The sequence below is a fragment of the Filicampus tigris genome, chromosome 1 (genome assembly GCF_054856515.1).
Source record: "Filicampus tigris isolate MCC_2025a chromosome 1, RoL_Ftig_1.0, whole genome shotgun sequence".
NCBI lineage: Eukaryota > Metazoa > Chordata > Actinopteri > Syngnathiformes > Syngnathidae > Filicampus > Filicampus tigris.
The window spans coordinates 30,249,685-30,271,480 of record NC_141217.1 but is presented as its reverse complement, the minus strand read 5'-3'; the positions used below and the strand labels follow the sequence as shown (position 1 = coordinate 30,271,480).

The 21,796-nt window shown below is 40.8% G+C and overlaps 1 protein-coding gene across 2 annotated transcripts in view; it reads left to right on the top strand.

The window, feature by feature from the left end:
• dock3 (dedicator of cytokinesis 3) overlaps positions 1 to 21,796 on the top strand; it is a 65,495-nt gene extending 43,699 nt beyond the window's left edge. The window contains exons 34-54 of one of the 2 annotated variants that reach the window (XM_086031075.1): positions 1,039 to 1,065; positions 1,145 to 1,240; positions 1,601 to 1,661; positions 1,902 to 1,995; positions 2,965 to 3,113; positions 4,722 to 4,808; positions 4,908 to 5,012; positions 6,354 to 6,495; positions 8,625 to 8,791; positions 10,009 to 10,095; positions 10,996 to 11,175; positions 11,242 to 11,325; positions 11,990 to 12,106; positions 12,722 to 12,846; positions 13,345 to 13,486; positions 14,652 to 14,733; positions 16,027 to 16,142; positions 16,253 to 16,337; positions 16,414 to 16,536; positions 16,705 to 16,787; positions 19,284 to 21,796. In XM_086031075.1, coding sequence (XP_085887201.1) covers positions 1,039 to 1,065; positions 1,145 to 1,240; positions 1,601 to 1,661; positions 1,902 to 1,995; positions 2,965 to 3,113; positions 4,722 to 4,808; positions 4,908 to 5,012; positions 6,354 to 6,495; positions 8,625 to 8,791; positions 10,009 to 10,095; positions 10,996 to 11,175; positions 11,242 to 11,325; positions 11,990 to 12,106; positions 12,722 to 12,846; positions 13,345 to 13,486; positions 14,652 to 14,733; positions 16,027 to 16,142; positions 16,253 to 16,337; positions 16,414 to 16,536; positions 16,705 to 16,787; positions 19,284 to 19,892 — 2,761 coding nt within the window. In that variant the 3' untranslated portion in view covers positions 19,893 to 21,796. Of the gene's footprint in view, positions 1 to 1,038; positions 1,066 to 1,144; positions 1,241 to 1,600; positions 1,662 to 1,901; positions 1,996 to 2,964; positions 3,114 to 4,721; positions 4,809 to 4,907; positions 5,013 to 6,353; positions 6,496 to 8,624; positions 8,792 to 10,008; positions 10,096 to 10,995; positions 11,176 to 11,241; positions 11,326 to 11,989; positions 12,107 to 12,703; positions 12,847 to 13,344; positions 13,487 to 14,651; positions 14,734 to 16,026; positions 16,143 to 16,252; positions 16,338 to 16,413; positions 16,537 to 16,704; positions 16,788 to 19,283 lie in introns of both variants that reach the window. The other variant, XM_086031067.1, reaches the window with a different exon arrangement.

The following is a 21,796-nucleotide window of genomic DNA, read 5'->3' as shown; positions in this document are numbered from 1 at the left end:
TTTTTTTTCTTCACGTTTCAAGTTTGGTGTACTGTCACCCAATGTAGCCGTTTCCTCTGGATCTACATTTGCCCTCGCTGATTTGTTGGTTGCTCTGCACTTCAGCGCGATTCATTTTTAAACTACTAGACAGTTGTAGCGCGGCGTGTTCTTGTCTCCCTGTGACACCAACCTCTTGCTTCCCCTTCCCAGTAGTATTAGGAGATGCCCGTGCTGCTTGAGGTGCAGCCAAAAACGGCACCGCTCTTTTTCTCTCTCTCTCTCACTTGCTCTCTCACTGTCCTGTCTCTCTCCTTTTCTGCTCTAACCCAGGGGTGGGCAATTAATTTTTCAAAGGGGCTATGTTGGAAGCTGAAACGGTTGTCAAACTTCACACCGACATGCTAACCTCAATTGGGTTGAATATGAATTTAATGTCTTTGTATAGCAGAATAAATTATATTGTTTTAATGAAATGCTACTTGTTTAGCTGTGGTCCATGTTATCAGAAAGAAATGAAAATTACAATTAAAACTGTAAAAAAAAAAAAGTTTAATCAGTCACATTAAAATGACATATGTACACATCTTATCATTAAATCATTATTTAATAAACATTAAAAAAAAACATCGACAATGCCCATATGCCCCCCAAAAAAATCATTATCAGGGCAAATTTGTCTCTTCCCTCTACTGTGCCATTTGTGCTATTGGTTGAAAAATAATTCATAGAATCGTTGGAAAAGTCACAAAATGCAGTGCTAATATCTGCTAGTTGGAAATGCCCACGACAAGTTGCTGCTCTTGTTCACTTGCACTGCCAACACAAGTGCATATACGAGTGAAAGCAGTGCATCGTTTACATTTTATTTTGACTTCATAAAGGCCATGAAGGCTGATCAAACACTGTGCATGGGCTCCCAAAAGGGAGTTTTGGCTTGCCCCCGTCGCCAACTGCTTACTCATGTGGGATTCAATTGGTCTTGAAATTAGGCGAGGAGTTTGCTTTTCGGCCTTCTCAATGTGTAAAATGAAATTCTCTTTGTGTATTTTACCCTAGGACCCAGTTGTTTGGACCTTACCCAAGGTGAGTTACAGAGTTGCCACAGAATTTTGAGATCTGCTTGCAGCCGCATTAAGGACACGTGACCGTTGTTTGTGCTCAGTCTACTGGAGAAGATAGAGCAGGAAACCTGGAGAGAGACGGGCATCTCGTTTGTCACATCAGTCACAAGACTTGTGGAACGACTGCTGGACTACAGGTAAATACAAAGAGTCACAGAGACTAAATGGGCAAAAGTATTGGGACACTTGGTCACAACAACAAAAAAAGGCAGTTAAAATGAAAGAACCACCAGTGTTGCACTTTAAGGCGTATTCAGTCTTGGGAGCGGGCTCGGTTGCATGCCTGAATGTGTGCGGTGTGCAAAACAAACATACACAGTACTTTGTTAACTGAGTTTGAATCAGCTCATTATATTCCAAAAATGGTGGGTTGTCTGTGGGACCTTTTGTGCATTAATCCAGAAGACCTTTTGCTTCAGTTGTGAAGCGGAGTTTTGTCCGACGATTTGAGTCTGTTTAGTATATTTCAATAATAACAGTCTGTTTTGTTTGTTTAGGGACTGCATGAAAGGAGATGAAGTTGAGAATAAAAAAATGGGTGGCTCTGTCAACTTTATGGTGAGACATCAATTTAATAGTGTTACTGTCTTCTGGTAATGTGTTTAAATGTTGTCAATGTATGTTCTATTAGTAATTTTGTAAAGCTACTTAAATTTTGTAAATTTTTCCTGTGATTGTCTTTAGCTGTTGTTTGTAAATGCTCTTGTAGGTGCTGCATCTTTGCTTGTGTGAAGCACACTGAGTTGCCTTGTACATGGAATGTGCTATAAAGTTGCCTTGTCTGTGTTCCCACGCCAGAACTTCTACAAATCGGAGGTCAACAAGGAGGACATGTACATCCGTTACATCCATAAACTCTGTGACCTGCACCTCCAAGCAGAAGACTTCACAGGTATATGGCTCCATGGGAGCGTGAAGTTGCAGTCAGGCGTTCTGAGTCGGCTGGGTTCATGTTTTGGCTAGTTCGCTCTGTCACGGCTGAACTAGGTTTGAACCCAAATGCAAACCCAAACTCAAACAAGACAGAGTTCAAATAATAAATTGTTTGATGAATAAAGTTCAACACAAAGTAACTCATGAGAGGAAAAATGCAACTGTGACAAAAACACAAAATTATTCGATTGAGGAGAAACGATAACCAAAACTACACAAAATTCAAGTTGCCCGAAATGAGGGAAGAGACAATTACAAAATAAAAAAGGAAGGGAACACAAGACAAACTCAACCTGCCTTTAGACATGACATTAGTGTTGTTATTTTGGCATGGCGATGGCCAACAGTAATCATTTTAGGTTTCATCAGAGTTTGTTGCCCGCTCGCTGCTTCGTCTGATTCATTCTGCAATGCGTCATACATACTGAGACATAACTGTTTTGACTCGAATCAGAAAATTCGGATTTGGCGTTCGTTTTTAACAGCCAATTCCCTTCTCTATTCGAGTCACCACCGATTCATGCACAGCCCTAATACACGGTATATATAGTATATATTATTGTGAACAGGACGTCAGAAGAGTTTTCAATAAATCTAAAACAAACAAAAAAAGTTCCATCCAGTGCATTGTACAACAAGTGTAATACAATGCACAGAAGTTGTGTAACTGATATAATTTCATATGTGAGAAATTGCCAAACTTTGCTCCTTTGCTCATTTATTCAGCAAAAGACAGTTGCTACGCTCCAGGCGGCGTCTGACATCTGTTCACAAAAATATAGCCCAAAACGTCGCCAAGGTCCCGGCACGCTCTGGTGGCCAGGCTGTGCAAACTCTCTGACGTGTCGGTGTTGTGACACAGCAGATAAACAATAGTACACGTTTTCGTCACACTTTGATCCTGAACTGTGTAAATCGTTACTGGCAGAGGCTGCATTCACCCTGCTACTGTACTGGGAGCTACTCCATTGGGAGGACCGGACCCTGAGGGATTTTCTCCACTATCCCTGCCAGAGCGAGTGGCAACGCAAGGAGAACCTGAGTCGAAAAATCCTTCACTACTTCAACAAGGGCAAGGTAAGGCAACGTTGAGCTTTAGCACGCTGACAATGGAACTTCGAATTCCTTTCTGACATGTACCGGCCTCAAGAGACGACTAGATGCGACAAGAAAATTTGAACCAATCTTTTCGTATGTGTTCCTCGCCAGCGGACCAACTATTGGCAGTTAGAAAGCTACCGTTACTTGTTTACTCTCAAACTCAGTCGTAAACATGAGTGATGTCATGCATGCTGCAGGGTCTGACATTAGCGGTGGCTCAGTGGCCCGGGGCCACTCCGGTGTGACACCACAAATGCTGGCTCAACCGGGCTCGTCCAAATTTAATAAATAAATACAATGTAATCAAACAATCTTTAAAATAAACAACAACAAAAAAGCATGGTGTGCCCATGTAGAACAATCACCAATCATCACAAAAAAAAAAAGTGTCAGTCCAAGTGAAGCACTGTTTTAAGAAAAAAAAAAGAAAATCGAGCGGTAATTACCATCCTCTATTCTGTTACAAAGACGTCAATATCGTAATTGTCTACAAATCATATCATATCACGTTCGATTGTTTCCACTATATATATCACTGCCGTTACTTACTTTAATCAGAGCTCCCGGCGATCGTCGGCGTCCGCCATTAGCCTACCTACGGCTCGAAAAAATTCCACAACATCCTCCGCGGTCTCGCGACACCATCACGTTTATATTCTGATGCATTAAGTTGGCTAAGAGACGGAGAATTGGATTAAAAAAGGACGGTGATGTATCCGCTCCCCCGATTTGAAAGGTAGAAAGACGCAACGGCGCTCCCGGCTCTAGTGGTAGAAACACGGTTATGCACTCCCGGGCTTAATGGGTTAATTGTCCTCAACGGGTGATGTATTTCCGGGCCAGTCTTGGCCATCACAGCCCCCAGCACAACCCCCCCAATGATTACGTTTTCAGTTGCCGTCGCAGCCGTGTTGGCGCATGACGGCCTGTCGACGACAACTTTTCAGCGCATGACAGCCGCACGTCACCCATCCCAAACGCAAATGCATTTTTTTCATCGAACCAATTTATGCAACAGTACATAGGTCAGAGGCTGTCCATGGTGGATCCGTAGAAGTTTATTAGCAAGTGTTGGGGGAGCCGGGCTTGGCGTAATTTCCTGACGAAGTACAGTCCTTGGTGTGCTTTCCGCTTCTGATGGTTATTAATGTAAAGTTGCAGTCATTCACAAGCTGTATTTTTGAACGAGAAAGGAATAGTGGTACAATTTTTATACAGGATGTTCTAAAAAGCATCCTTTCATCCAGACTGCAATTCAGGTAGAATATCTGCTCAAATGTGATATGCTCCCTCCACATCCACAAAATGTAATTATTTTAGAGGGCTCTGTACTTTGGAGAGACCGAATCCCCCAGGAGTGACTGAGAAGGAAATTGTGGCAAGATGTGACCAATCAGGCTGTAGTGCTGCTAACCAATGCACCACTGTGCTGCCACCTGTAGTACATCAAGTATACAGTATGTCTGACTAAAAATGTTACCTGTATGGTTCCAGGAAATCATTTCATGGCTAGGATGCTGAGCTTTTACAGCTTTGTCTTTGCTCGGTGTCCTCATTTTAAATTAGAATTTCATTTTCCTGCAGTGTTGGGAATATGGTATCTCTCTGTGTCGGGAGCTGGCTTTCCAGTATGAAACCTTATATGATTACCAGAGCCTCAGTTGGATACGGGTAAGTCAAGTCGATGTGCTCCTTGCTTGTGCTCTCATTGCCAACAACGATCACGCGTGACTTTGCCATTTTCATCCCGTGTTATTCATTCTATGTCAGAAAATGGAGGCAGCCTACTATGACAACATCATTGAGCAGCAGCGGATTGAACCCGAATTTTTCCGAATGGGCTTCTATGGCAGGAAGTTTCCCTTCTTCCTCAGGGTAAGTCTTTCTGAGGATGAGAGGATGTCACTAAGACTCACTTGGGGAAGACAGAGAGCATGTGCTGGACAAATAGTTCGAAATCAGGGCTTTCATAAGTCTGGCCTAGGGGTCATTTGCGTGCCGCTGTTTCTTTTTCTTATTGAACCGCTGTATATTCTATTGATACAATTAAATACGGTCTGCATCAAAAGGTTAACGAACAAGATAACATGGTGAAAGATGGCATACAATTTTTTTTTAAATGTAACAAAATTGAATGTTACAATAATTTTAACAATTTTATTTTTAGAATATAGAAAAGTTTTACGGATGGATGAATACATTTCTTCCTGTGGCAGCTGACCTCTGCTCACTTTGCATCCAAACTTAGAGGAGAGTCACTGTCGCAAATACAGACTTTTACGTAGTTTCACTTTAAAAAGTTGCTCGACAGCTCACTGGAGAAATCCAAACTAATTTGCCCACTTTGCGAAGCCAAACTCAAATACCATATTAGTTGTACACCTTAGGTGTATTGTTTATTTGTTGTATTTTACAGGAAAAGAATCGCATTCAAGGATCAAAGAAAGCTATTAGAACTGTCTTTGAATTGAAATATACTTTTCATTTTATTCCCTCATTAACTACAACATTTTACTCAAGTAAATATCTGATTAATCGCGATCGATTATGGAAAATTTTGCGATTAATTAATAAAAAAATGTACCAGGTAATCGATTGACAGCGCTACTATATATAGTGAAATTATCATTAAAATGCTTTAAGTTAATTTTTAAAAAATATAAAACATGAACATTTATCACAGGTTTATTTATTGTTTTTTTAATGATATTTCAAAACATTTCAAGTTGTCAAGTTGAATGTTACAAAGTATCATGCTTTTTATTACTGTATTTAAAAAAAACTTTATTAAAAATGAATCATGCAATTTTTCATCAGTTTTCTTTTACTTAAATTAACACTCAAAACATTTCAAGTGGAACATTTCAAAATATCACTTTTTAATAACATTTTTTTGTTAAAAGGCTTGATGAAAATTTACAACACTGTTTTTTTATTTATAGTTTTCATTAAGTTCACTTAATGTTACATGATGTTACTATTGTTGTTACACTTTTTGTGATTATATGTATTTTTATATGCAAAAAACCTGATGAAATGATGAAAATCCATTCTTTTTTTCATTTAAAACAGATATCACACTTAAACTAATAAGTTTTATGTCCCTTCAAATGTATTTAAGATCTTCCCATATGTTGACACTTGCAGCATATTAAATTATTTATAGAATGTTTCATAAACACCTGGTGGTGTGACCCTCGCGTTGCCTCTTTCCAGAACAAAGAGTTTGTCTGTCGTGGCTATGACTACGAACGGCTGGAGGACTTCCAGCAAAGGATGCTGGGAGAATTTCCGCAAGCCATCGCCATGCAGCATCCCAACCAACCCGATGACACCATCCTGCAGAGTGATGCTCAGTGTATCCCACTCACTGCGCTGTGGCCAAAATGTTTTTATTCTCTGTTGATGCAGTGTTGTGTTTCTGTTTTTCTAAGATAGTGAATCATAGAGGTAATATCATAGTAGTGTAGCAAAAGAGAAAATTCAAATACATAAGGTGAAATAACTGCTTCACCAATGTCATCTAAAACTTACAGTGGATGCCAAACACTCCTTCTGCAATTACGGCCAAAAGGTTTAGCCTTGGTTTAAGTGGACCGTAACAAAATGTCAAACACAAGTGGGAAATGTGTTACAGTCCAGTGAAACCAAGGTTGAACTTTTTAGCCTTGAGTCCAAAAGATATGTTTGGCACAAATTCAACACTGCTCATCACCATTCCGACAGTAAAGCGTCGTGGCGGCAGCATCATGAAAGGGGGCTGGTTTTTCTTTCGGCGACAGACATTACGAACAGTTTGAAATAGCAATTACCACAAAAACTTCAGAGTTATGCTAAAAAAACAAAAACAAAAGTCAAGCAAAGCTGAATAGAACAGCTGAACTTTATTTGGGGTTAATCAGAGGCGTTTTAAAATGTAGCAGGTGTATGTTGACTCACAGTTAACATGAGTGATGAATTCTTAACACAGCCACATCAGTTTCAGTTGATTTTTACTACCTCTCTCGGCAATGTGACATTTTATTTAGTTGTTTTTATTCATTGATAGTGGATAATGTTTTAAATTTGTTTCTTTGTCTCATTTTTTTACATCACAAAAAGTTTGTAGATCCACGGTTTGCATCCCACAAGGATTGACAGACAATGCATTTATTTTCTGTTTCAGATATTTTTAATGTGCAGTTTTACTTGGAACAAAAGTACATTTGTTGTCTTTGTAGCGCAAAATGTTTTCTACATTTTGAATTTTGACAAAATAGATTTTAAAGTAATTACACTGCATTAATTGTGCTTTCACCCCGTTGTAGATTAGTGTTCATGAGAATTCCAAACAAAAGGAAAACAAGCTAGTCTGGCGGGATATATTGTGGTCCTCATGACCATGCATCTGCAGCTTTCATTTTAAAAACATTATTTTTTGTCATTTTAAATTATTATTATTTGGTTTTGGCCAAATATACAGTACGTTTGGATAATAATAATAACATTGAGAATATGTACGGTCTGGTCCTTAAATGTTGGGCCATGGAGACATTTATCATCTTTTTGGCTCTAAACAACACCATAATTGATTAGAAATTTAAAAAAAAAAAAAAAAAAAACAACAACTTGGACTGAAGACTTTTAACTCGAATATGGGGATGTTTACAGTTCACCCAAATCAGGTGAACGAACGGTATAGGAATTACAGTTGGTCCAGTTGGTCTATGTGCCTCTCACTTTTTAAGAGATCAAATATAATGACACAAATTAAAGATCCCAAATCAATATTTCTCTTTGTAATATTTGGTTGCAAATCATTTGCAGTCAATTACAGTCTGGAATTCATCATCGGCATCAGCAGACACTAGACTTCATCCCTGGTGATGCCCTGCCAGGAGAAATCAATCAGATTCAGGTCAGGTAACTGACTTGGCAATTCCGTAACTTTGTTTTAGCTTCAAAAACGTCTTTGGTTCCTTTCGCAGCATGCTTGGTGTTATTGCACTGACATCTTCATTTTGAAGCACCGTCCAGTGGGTTTTGAAACATTGAATATGAGCAGATAATCAGATTGCCTGAAACACTTCAGAACTCATCCTGCTGCGCTGCTTTTGTCAGCTGTCACATCACCAATAAGTACAAATTGGCAGCCATACATGCCCCCCTGGCCATAAAACAACCGAGCATTCAATTGTCACAATACTTTTGCTCCCTTCCAAAGTGGGAGGCACAAATACAAAACGATTGTAATTCCTACGTCTTTCACATAATTTAGTTGCAAATACCCTCAAATTTAAGCTAAAAGTCTGCAGTTAAAGCACATCATTTCATTGTGGTGTTGTTCAGAGCCAAAATAGTGAGAACTGTTTCCATTTTCGCAATATTTATGGATCTGACTGTGTAATGGTTATAAAGCGGACAGTAAATCAATACAAGTAATATTATAGTGTACTTTGTGCCTTCCTGCCTCCTGACTGTCAGTGTTCCTTGACACTTAGCTTGTAGATTTGCAGATCTATGCGGTGACTCCAGTGTCAGACATCTCAGATGTGCCTCAACTGGAGCGCGTGCCCGAGAGGATCAAGAGCTTCTACCGCATAAACAATGTCAGCCGCTTCCACTATGACAGGCCTTTCCACAAGGGCCCCAAGGACCGCGAAAATGAGTTCAGGGTACGGTGAGCTACTCGCTCTTGGAATTTAGATGTAGCACTACTTGAAACGGGGAATGCTGTGGCGATCATTGAAGTCAGGCCCAGATGCTGCTATAGCAGGAATCACGCCTCTCCGTGGTCACAAAGGAGAACTTCATGCAGCAGTGCAGTGCTCAGCGACAATGATTACAGTTAACCTATTTCTCAGTGAAGACAAAACAATTCCATTTAGAATTTGGATGATGATTGGAGTCAGGTGTATTTGCGGTTAATTGGTGTGTACAGTCGTCCCTCGCTAAAGATTCACCGTATCCCATTTTAAAAAAAATCATGCTTGTATTGTGGATTATTCGGTATATGGTGTGACCTTGCGCTTATTATTTTTCCACATGGACAGTCACTACAGAGTCACGTAGCAATCAGCGCGAACCAGGAGGAAAGAATGGAAAGTTTGGGATCATTTTATACTTAATTAAAAGAAACTTAAGTACAGTGTGTGCACCACAACAACACGCGTAGGATTGCCAACAAAAAAACAACATGCCGATATTAGCGCATTTAATTTGAGATAGACCACAAATGATGAGAACAGATTCTCATTCACAATGCTGTCCGGGCTGCAGACTCAAATTATGAAAACAAAGTATATAGATGAGATTTAAGTCATATTACAATATTAAAGTCATATATGTCCAATATTTCAACAACACTTTAATTACAGTAAGTGGAGATGCAGTCATTTTTGTCACCAACACGACAGTAGCAGTGCATTGTAGCAAGACAATTATTATACTTGTGAAATTATGTCGACGGGAGTTTAGGACAAAAAGGACCTACAGTAAGTTTGTAATATTATAAATCATGTTTAATCAGCTTCCATTATCAAAATGATAAGAAGAGAAGGAAAGGACGATGAGTAAATTATCATTCAAACTGTTGATTCAGACAATCATTTTACTTTACGTTTACATTACTCATGCTTTCCTACCTCTACGTTGAGAAACTGCACGTTATTAGAGGACCTCACATGGCACACACATGACACAGTGACATAAATATGAAACCAAGAGCTTTTCAGTTCAACTCCTGACTGCGCCGGACAACTAACGCGACGCTTTGCAGGGCTGCTGCTGCCCGTTTCGCAACTCTTACACAATGAGCCCAATGTGCCCCCCAACACCTGGAGGACTGTAGATGATGCGGGACAAATCTCTGTTTGTCTGCTTGTTCCAACAGAGCCTGTGGATTGAGAGAACAACGCTGATCCTCTCCCGCCCTCTCCCGGGCATCTCCCGCTGGGCCGAGGTTGAAAGGAGAGAAGTGGTGAGCAACGTCGTTGCATGTCGCATTTACTCTAACCGGGTTTTCTTGAGGCTCTTTTGAATCATCATTTGCCTGCTCTTCAACTTTTCAACTTCAAGTCGACAAAGGTCCCACGATCTCTGTTCCCCTCAAATTGAAATTGGTTTATTTGATAACCATGTCAGGAATTCAGAAAGATGACATAGGTTAGAATAAAGTCAAAGAGTGGATATTTTGAGAAGGTCGCGTTACTCATAATATATTTGTAATATTATTATAGTTACTGAGTCCTGTAATGGAATCCAATATTATATCTCAGTCACGGTGCCCTCATGCATGTACGTGGAACAAAACTAATCATGAAAAGATAATAAAATACAGGAGCAGATCCCATTCCTACGTAAAGGCACACAGCAAACAACTCTACATTATAGAATACAGGACATACAAAAATGAGAACTACAGTGTTTTAGAGCTTGAAGTAAAGCATTCTGGGAATTCACAATAGTAATTTCGTCTGAGAGGGTGATGTCACACATGCATCATGTTACGTTTCGACCACATGAAAAATAACAATGAAGGAAGAAGAGAGAATCACGTTTTGAAGATTGTTTGAGTGTACTGTTTTAAGGTACGTTGTTGATACACTTTCTCAGTCTTTGCAGGACTGAAATAAGACGGATTTTGAAATGTTCAATGTGCGTCATTATTTATGTGTGTGAGATTCTCGTGGGATTCAGGAAGACTTTACTCTTCTCAGTCCATGTCAGGAAACTTTCATTTCTTTTTTTTCTTCTGTGCCTTCCTTGTTCCTTGTGAGTAGCATATGAAATAAGCTGCCATTGCATATGTCCTTGTGATACATTGTAAAATTCTGTTGCCAGAAATAAATGAGGAAAAAAACAAGAACTATACTTGCAGGTGGAGGTGAGCCCTCTAGAGAATGCCATCTACGTGGTGGAGAATAAAACCCAAGAGCTGCGCACTCTGATCAGCCAGTACCAGCACAGACAGCATCACGGCAACATCAACCCGCTCAGCATGTGCCTCAACGGGGTCATCGACGCCGCGGTGAATGGAGGAATCGCCAGATACCAAGAGGTAGACACGGAGCACCAGCTCAAGTCTGGAGTCGTCATGGTCTTTTGACACCTGATTCTTCAACAGGCATTTTTCGACAAGGACTACATCAGCAGTCACCCTGAGGATGCGGAGAGGATCACGCACCTCAAGGACATGATGCAGGAGCAGGTCAGATTGAACTTCTATGCCACCCTCCACCCCAAAAAGAACATTTTTTGTAATGTGTAATCTAACGAGAAAAAATTCCACTCTATTGTACTTTATAAAAATATGCTGCAATGACATCATTAAATGCTGCTCCTTCTAGTGTGTTCGCCATGGCCACCTGGGGGCAGTGTAAGGCTGTGTCCATATTGCAGGTCAATTCAGATTTTGTGTTTTGCCCGTGACATGTATCTCATTTTCTTCATATAAATGCGAACACTACAAGTTTGATTTTACTTGAGAATATATTGAGGAATTCTTCAAAAGAGGCTTCAAGTTGTTAAATTCCACTCCCAATTGAAGCTTACTTCAAACTAAACATCAAACAAAGAGACTTACACTTTGTGTGTTAAAAAGACAATATAAGACAATATATTAGACAATAAACAGAACTCACAGTAATATATTATTTATCCTCTGGGAAGAAAGAAGTGAGGAATTGCGCTGTCTCAATGAACAGTATATCCGTCTGACTGTACTATACTGGCCCCAGATGGCCAAGGCGGGCACACCAGAAGGAAGAGCATTCAATTGATGCAGTGCTACAAAAACTGTTTGATTTTCGTTAATTATATTTAATTATGTTCAAAGGAGTAGATTTCCCACATTTGTTGATTTCTTGTTCCAGGTGCACATTCTTGGGGTGGGTCTGGCTGTTCACGAGAAGCTGGTCCACCCGGAGATGCGTCCACTGCACAAAAAGTTGGTGGACCAGTTCCACATGATGAGGACTGGGTTGCACCACGTGAGTTACGGCTCAGACAGTTTTGCACCTCGCTATTTTTTTGCTTTCTCCCTAAATGCAGTTATATGATATTGGTTTCACAGAGGGCTGCACAATTAATTGGATTTTAATTGTGATCACGGTTTGGGCTGCCACAATGAAATTAAGCTGATTTTTACATTTAAAATGCGTTATCTGCTGTATTTCTTATCACTTACTCAACCAGTAGTCAGCCAACCACCATGGGGCGAACGCATGGGAAAACTTGATTTAGCTGCCAAACAACAAGCCAGCCATGCCGAGAGAAGAAAGTACAGCAGAAATTGGAGATGAGGAGCATCAAGGGGAGGAGCTAGTGTTTCAAAAAGGATCATTATCCATTGTCTGGACTTGTTTCAGATTCAGATTCCCTAACAAGATGAATATTTGTGATTAACAATGGTAATTACAATATTGAACACACACAATTAAAAAAAAAAAATCATTGTTATTATTTTGGCCATAATCGTGCAGCCCTAGTTCCTTTTGTGGTGAATTCACAAACAAAATAACTTTATAATTAGCAGTACAAGTATTTTTACACTATTAATATGTGAGCAGTGTAAATATTCAGAGTAGTATATCTTTGGGACACAGCAGGGTGTGTCCGGCGCGGACCGATTTGGCCCTGCTGGCTGCTCCGGGGTCAATTCTCCCAGAGGCGTCCTTTCCTCCCACAGCCACATGAGCCCTGAGAGTCTGCGGCTCATACACAGACACAGGTCAGTCACCGAACACACACCTTAGCTCACCTGCACCATACGCTGAGCTCAAATCTCTCCTGCTATTCGGATGAAGGATTTCGGGAAGTTTCATTGACCCTTAAAATGGAATACAGTGGTCCCTTGCAATATTGTGTTTCACGTTTTGCAAATCTAATGCAAATTGTTGGATTTTACTGTAATAATTTTTTTCATGCAGGTTCTTCCAGCTGAATCATGTAGCAATAAGTGCCAGCCAAGAGAAAGGCGTGTGTAAAAGACAAAATACCCAAAGTTTGATCATTTCACAATTGATAAAAAAGCTAAAGTACATAGTCACTTTTGTGAAGGACAACTGTCTTAATTTCAGAGTTGGGAGGGATTCTTTCGAAATGTATTCTGATACAGTTACTAGTTATGTGTTAAGTATGTTCAAATAGGGTTCTATGTGTGAATGAAGTGGTCTTTAGAACAGAATTCAAATCCCAGATTGACTCTTGAACCAATTGTCTTCTGCAGCCCTCTGAACCTGCAGGGTTCGATCCGTCACTCGTCCTCCTCGCTGTCCTCTCACACTTCGAGCGAGGCAGGAACAGGAAACCTGGCCATAATGACGGAGGGTCTGATGGGGGAGCACCCCGAGGAGGCCATACACATGCAGGTAAGGCTTGAAATCCAAAAAGTGACTGTTAAGCACTTTCATTTTAACTTTGAACAATTTTATTTAATCATTTTCAAACACAAATGCTTTATTGTGTTGACATTTTTGGAATACAGTGGTACCTTGACTTGTCAGTTTAATACATTCCGCGACCGTATTTATGACTCAAAACACTCTTATCTCAAATTAATTTTTGCCATTGAAATGAATGGAAATGCCATTAATCTGTTTCAGCCTTCTCTACAATCAATGTTTCAGATGTGTATTTTTTAAACAAGAAAATTTTATTCTTTAATACTATACTTGCAATGACATAATTAAAGCAATGACATAAATAAATAGAATGTGAATACATTTTTAAAAATTGCTAGCGGTACATTTTTTTTTTGCATCAATTCAATGGACATTGTGTTGCTCTTTCTGGTGTGTGCACTACCAGAGCCAGGATGATATAGACGTACTGCACTGTAAGTCAGTGATAGTAGTCATTCTTTGCAAAGGATAAAGAATCTATGACTGTGACTACTGTTATGTTGTCTGTTTACATATATTGCTGCACTCTTGTGTTCAATCCGTAATAGCACAGCATTAAGATGCTATTTAGCGTTAGCATTAAATCAGTGGGCTGCTAAATTTTGCAGTTGTTTTAAACACACCATGTGTATTTAAAACAGCAACTCTGTTTCATGTGTACTTTGACAGTGAACTTCAACGAGGAGTCGCGGTAGACATCTTGAAGCCTGTTTTTGAACAATTATTCACTATTAACCAAGCTGCTGCTTAATTTGAAATGAGTTGTGTTAGGTAGACTGCCATTATTCAGCATTTGTCAAGTCTGCGCTTGCAAGTCAAAGCAAAAAAAAAAAAAAAATCTCCCGAACCACAGCTGGTTTCTTGAAAAACCTCGGAAGTTGGGTCACTCGTATCTCAAGGCACCACTGAGCAAAAGTAGAGATTTACTATAGATGTCAGTGCTGCAGCAGCCTCATCTATCAAACCGTCAGGGATGATGTGTCTCATAAAGCAAAACCAAGATTCTGGATGACACCGTACATTATATAGAACCTGCCCATATTTGTGGTCTGATTCTTTTTAAGAACCTAGCCTCAGATATTCGATGAACGACTCTCGCATTCATGCCTCGTCAATGTATTTTGCTTTGCAGCCGAGCCCTTCATCCTCCAGCCTGAGCTCGATACGTTCCAACTCCTCTCAAATTATAAACTCTGCTCCCTCGAGTGCCAGAGGTATGTAACTGGTTGTAAACGGTAAACGGCTTTGTGATAGCCTTCTGTGATACAGTAGTGTATTGCATGACATTTTCACTACTGGGAACAATAACATTTCCCCTATGCATGTATACTGTACATATAATACATACTATTATATAATATATACTATTTAAATTTAAATCCTTTCATCGCTTCTATTTCCCTATGAAAGAAGCGTTACAGAAGCATATTGCTGCCACGAGAAAAAAAAAAAATTATCATGTTTTAAACATGATGAATGAAACTTTTTACTGTGTTTAGTAAAACATTGCGAGGCAATTTATTCTGGTTCAGGTCACTTGTATTGCCCCATGAAGGTATTTGTGTCTTTTTCTGAAAACTTTCATCTTTTTAAACACTTAGGGCCTTATTTTGCGCGCTCTGCGTAAAAACAAGTGCAACTACATTTTGGTGCTGGGGCAAATCTAGTCTAGCATCCTCGGGGCCGTGTTGTTCCTCACTGGGCGTTCCGACGCACAGAGCCGCCAGACCCCCGACACACCTGCTAATTTGGCCACAGAAAATACACAGTTAATTTTGTAGAGTATATTTGCTCTAAAAACACTGTATCTGGTCCCAGTCTATATAGAGTCAAATTTGAGAGTAACACACGGACGCACAATCGTGGTAACAAAGCGGTCTCCGATTGCCCATGTCACATGCACGGCCGACTAATCCGCAATGGTAGGTCTTGCAGTTTACCTGCCAGTGTTAGGCACGGACCCCAGCAAGTCTATTTCTGTTCCCGCAATGTCAAGCATGGCACACTCGGGCATACTATGCTCTAACCGCCATGATTATAAGGCAAATAAGAACTACCTGAGGATAGGCCGGGCCAAAAGAAAGAAAAACCCCAGCCCTGTGCACAGTTAGACTGTGCTATGCGCTAGACTTGTGCTGGGAATGGAAATAGGGCCCATGGCCTTATTTTTTCAGAGTTTTGTAGAGTTATGTATCTAGTAACTTTGATTTATAAGACATAAAAAGGACTCTTGTCAGTGACCTTAATCGGAAAGAATTGCTTAGTTTTGTCTTGCCAAATGCGTGAGTGGAAATGATCACTTTAGAATGTGACAACTGCTATCACGTTATAACATGAAATTTATCACGTTAAAACGTGAAATTAATCAGGTCAAAATGTGAACTTTATCAAGTAGTGTAAAAATTGAAAAAATGACCTTTTTTTTTTACTGATGTGGAAGCGATAAGCTTCCTTAGCCTTTTTACATTCACAATACATTTGACATGTATTGATTCTTACCTTCGCAGGCTCGCCGTCCTTGCCTGACAAGGCCAAACACAACAGGGAAGTGATGATCTTGCTGCCATCTCATCGTGAGAGGGCCAACAACTCCATGTACTACAACATGGCAGAAAACGGACAGGTAGGGAGCAATGTGTCCAGATCATGTAAGGGACAAACAGTGGACTGCCCTTTGCTGACCATTTTAGAAGCTCGCGCAGCCTCCGACACTGTATTTGTCATCTTGCACAGAATAACCACGTGCAGCGTGCCTTACTGCAGCAAGTTAGCCCCTGCAAGCCGTGTACAGATCCTCACATGACGCTGCCGGAAAAAGGTGCAACATAAAGCTGGTGAACTACTTGATGCTTGTGTTATTTGCAAGCATGATAACCCCTTTCTGTTGCCTACAGTGTTTCCTAATGCTCCCAGCAGCTGGAACCTGGATGGAGAGAACAGGGACCAGGTGTCCTACATGCCAACTTCTGCTGGAGGTGGAATTATGCCCCCCGTCCCTCCGAGATCTTTTCCACCAGGTACATGTCCTGTTTACAGCACGTTGTGCACAATCTTATTTTGTTCAAGTCAACCTGCAGTTGCTAGCTCCTGAATTGGGGCCAGATGCTTGACTGTATTCACCCGAAATAGAATATAAAGATGTTTATGTTTTGAAAAAGATTTGTCATCTGTGATTTTTTTTCTAGGACACTTCCTGATGCACTGTGACGCATTTAACCCCCAGAACAGCGATCCTCCACCTGCCCTGCCTGTGCGTTCACTTCGAAAGGTACAAACGTGGGAGGGGGATTATGATGGTGGGGTCTACCTGTAATTGTAATTACATAGATTGGGTGGGCCATAAATTTCAATACATTTTATGTTAGACATCCGTTTTTATTTATACGACGTGCTCTGTATGTTCACCATTGTTTTGAAAACACATATTAATGTGTTTTCCACTGTTGATGAACTTGCATTAGCACAGCTGAAGCTATGCTTGTTGTAGCGTTGATCATACGCTCCTTGAGATGATTTGTCTTGTATCTTCCCCTGTTACACCAAGTGTACGCCTTCAAGTGCCCAAAAGTTTGAAATCAAGAGATGAGAGATCTCGATCTGAAACATAAAAAGATATATATTCTACATTTTGCTGTGTATGGAAACTTATGGCCCACCCTGTATATATACATGTCTAATTTTTTTGGCCATGACTCTATATTGATTTCATAAATTTTCTGTTTGTAAAATATATTTATTCTCTAGAAAACTATAAAAAGAGGTCGCTGATGATGTAGTTGCAGGCGTCTTCAATCCTGTTCCTCGAGGGCCAATGTCCTACCTGTTTTCCTTCATTCCCTGATGCAACACATCTGATTCAAATGATCAGATAATCAGCAATGTCTGCAAAAGCTCTATAATGGTCCTGGTCATTTGTATCAGGTGTGTTGCAGCAGGGACACATGTAAAACAGGCAGGACAGCAGCCCTTGAGGAACAGGATTGATCAATTGAACAAATAATCAATACAAACAAAATATTGCTATGGATTGTTGGGTAGATTTAGAAAACCGTATTCGTTTTCTGTGAGGTCTTTTGCGCGTGTGTTTTGCTCTTTTGCTTTTTTTTTTAACATTAAACAAGGGAAGATTTCTGACATGATTTATCTTAGTCTCATTTTTACATCACAAAAAAGTCGCTTTTATTATCCACTGTATGGTAACTTGGAAGTTTTTCTTCATCACCTTGCTTTTGCATGCTCAAAGATGCCCATTTTTCATCTCCCACACAGTCTTCACTCAGACAAAAGTGTAAAAAAAAAAAAAAAAAGAACATAACACTATTTTCATCTCCAGCAGCAACATCCTCATCAATACACTCCTGACATCAGTGTTTGTCACAATGATAAAGATGTGGTGGCTCTCCATTGTTGGATTGCTCTTACCACCAGTGTTAATTTTGACAAGATATTTTAATTTAGTTTTAGTTATAGACTAAAATTAATTAAAGGTTTAATCATAAATTAGTCATCCATTGTATTTTAGTTTTAGTCCAATATTTTTTTAAATAATTTTAGTTTTAGTTTTTTTAGCATACATTTCTACTTTTATACTAAAAGTATAGCACACCTATTTGTAAGTGCAGTTTTACACGTTTAACACACATTTAACAGAACTGTTTCATTATTAAACTTTGTTTCAATGAAAAATGTTGAAATGACAATATTATGCCATCTTAAAACTTACAAAATAGTTTTCGACAAAATAAATGTAAAGAAAAAAAGGACTTGGGGGAAGCTAGCATTGTCAACAAATTCAATGCTAATGGTGTCAGACTGCTGTCATTTACCACAGCGTAATACGCACGCAATTATTTTCAGTTCTCCACAGTTTAATGCTACCACAATGTTAGCAAGGGCAACACATTTACCTTAGAGAACATCTCGGGATGTACATTCTGTTGATGTTGCTTCAGTTCCAATTTGTCATATTCTTCCCACAAATGACCGTTCCACATTGGTGTTACCAGGATGCCAGGTGTGGGTGGGCATTAGTCTTACCTGGGGGGGCAAAAAAGGGCTACAATGCTCAAGTAGGTCGAAATCCAGGGCTACTGCACCTTAAAACGTGTTTTGTTTTCTCCTTAATTGAGATAACTGTTGTTGTGATTTAAGATGAACAAATAAAAGTTGATTTGATTTTGATTTTTTTATTTCCCATTCTTCAGAACTACATCCAGTTTTCCTTGGGTGGGCAGAGTGTGTCCATGGGTGGGCACAACGCCCCTGCCGTTCCACATTATTTACACTTTGTCTTTTTTCTTCATCGTTAAGGTGAAATGGGCCCAGAAATCCTTTTGTCGCTTTTTACCAGCATTCTTATTATCGGTATATAATGGACGTTCTCGCTGACTTTCACCATCTCATTTGTCGACTGCTTCCGGGTGACCGCTCAAGTTGGCCTCTGATTGGTTCTCTTCTCACTTTGTCCCGTCTCTTCCATTTTCTGAGTGGTTCTTTTCTCCTACCCGCATATGTTCCCTTCTTCTGATTGGATTTTGTGACTGTGTTTTTTCATTTCGTCTTTTAATTTTTGACAAGATTTTCAAGTCAGTGTAGTTATCGTCTCAATGAATGACTTCTACTTTTGTTTTCGTTTTATTTTCGTCTGAATAAAATTATTCGTGACGATATAAATGATGAAAAACGTTAGTCCACGGAATTAACATTGCTTACCACATGTGTTACATGTGTCTGTCTCTCTCTCTCTCTCTCTCTCTCACTCAAGTCTCCCCTCCACCCAATTCCCGGATCCCCCACCAGCCCTCAGTCAGCTTTGGGCGGCAGTAACTCCACCCTGTCCGGCAGCGCCAGCAGCGGCGTTTCCTCCCTGAGCGAGAGTAACTTCAGCGGTCAGTATCCCGATCCGGGCCCTATCAGGAATGACGCCTTGGAGCCACTCCCCAGCCACTTGTGGTCGCCCCCCGATGAGTACCTGGCCTCTTCCTACCTGCACATTCACTACGGCACCGCAGAAATGGACTCGGTGGACCCTGTCCGCCCTTTCCACTACCGCAGCCCCACCTCGCACCCTCACTCCCACCCTCACACTCACGCTCACGCTCACTCGGGGCTGGACGGCCACCCCCACGGGCCGACGGCTCACCATCACCCACCCACCCACGGGCCTCATCACATCCCCTATCGCAGGCCTCAGCCCCCGGCCATCCCGCCCAAACCCTACCTGAGGGAGGGCTGCATCCCGGAAGAGGATCTGCAGCCTCAGCCCATTCCGCTGCCCCGCAGGATCTTCCACTCCCCCCACGGCCACAGGGACGATCAGGGCAAGCACCCCTGGGAGCAATGCATCAGTGAGGAGCGCGAGGAGGCGCAGTGATCCCAAAAGGGGTCTGCCTTCCCTTCATGTGCACTGAGTGAAAGTAGCGAGAAAACGTCCCACAGGAGAGGGTGTTCCTTGCCGCGTTTTTAATTCAGTGCACATGAGGGCGCGGGTGGGGGCGCGTTGCTCATTTGGCCTCTTCGAGGCGTTTAAAATAGAACATGAGCTGCTGACTAAGAGGGTAGAAAAAAAAGATCTCGATTGTACACAGTTGTACAAGTTGTCTGTGAGCATGTTTTCCATTTGAGAATAATTCGACAGCCGTTTTGTGAAGTCTAGCGACCATGATCACGCCTGTGCGGGATGAGCTCACAACGCAGCGTCGGGCGGTTGTTATTCACAGTGACTTCAGACTTCTTCTGCTTTCGATGCTTCATATAAAGGAATTCTTATTTTGATAAATTTGCTACATGGAAGTGTTTTCAACGGCCTCATACGTCCATTACACTGTTAAGTGCTCCTTAATGGTGACTCATAACTGGAATGACGCGCTCTATTCCGCGGTACGGATAAGACGTAGAGTAGATTGCGAAGGTCGGGCCGCCATCTCAAGGGACTGACTATTCTCCATCCGTATCATGCGTACGGAAACCCACGTGAATGTATTCCAGATGATCTACTTGTACAGCAAACCTCAATTTGCAGACCTGAATATTCAGATTATTTTTGTCCAAGTGCTTTAATTTGAGTCTTTGTTGAGGACCTAAAATGATACGCGGAGAGGAACGGCTGTAGTGTGACAGGCTGTCTGGAATGAGTCACTCCCAAAACTGTCATGTGACATGTTCGCTGTGCTTGAAGGCTGGAAGGACTCTCCACTTCACACCTCTCTATGTCACGCTTTCTGCTTCCCTCTCCTTTCCCGTATCAGATCCTGTTAAGCAGTGAGGGCTAAACCTGGATGATGACACTGTCAAGCCCATGACCCGCTCAGAACGTGTTGGAATCGCCTACTTGCCTTAAGTGCAGTCACATACAGGTTGACCTCTCATCTGGACTGTAAGCTCTTCTTTGTGGTCATTGACTCCCTTGAAGAAAAAAAAAAAAAAAAAATAGACCCGCTTAGTGATGTTTTTCTTCTTTTGCTTTGGTTTCAGGTTGTGTTTTTGTTGATAATACTGCTATTTCTTACCCTACGTGCAGCTCTTTTCCTCCCGGTCGCAGCCTGTTACGTGAAAATGAATCATGTGTTTCAGACGGAGAACAAGTGTTGTTTGTTTCAACGCGGTGGCTGGGAAGGTGATGTTGAACTTTTGTTTCTTCTTTATCCCTCGGTGTTTAATTTGGCAGGTGGAGGCTTCGTGTTACTGTATATCACATTTCCAGCTGTCTAGACAACATCTATTTTTGTATGTGAGATCATCAGTGGTGTGAGCTTATTTACAAAGGGCCCTCGTACCGCACGCGTTGCTGTACTTTGTATGGAAATGAGCCTGAGGTTAGATATAAACACCATGCGAGTATCGACGGCGGAGGAGAACTACAGGATGAGTCGATGCTCAAACTATAGGAGCAATTACATTTTTCCAATGTAAATTCTGTGACTGTACATACAGCGGTATTGTGAAATATTTTTGAGAATTATTGCAGACACCCCTGAAAAAGATTTATTGTTGTTTTGTGTATATACATGTACTCCAGAGATCAATGTAATTGATAACTATCTATAATCAGTGTTTGAAAAAGGAAGAATCCATTAGACTGTGGCTGTCTCCACCATTCTTGACGCTGAGTCTCATATAAATAATTTATACACTTTTCAATGTGCTTTCCTGTACATATGGTGTTAGCATGATCGGACAGTGTTTGGTTGTAAAAGTGGTTTTCCTACTCCCATAACTGCTGTGGTATGGAATTCATTAACAATACCAAACAATAAAGACAATCTTTTATCAGCATCA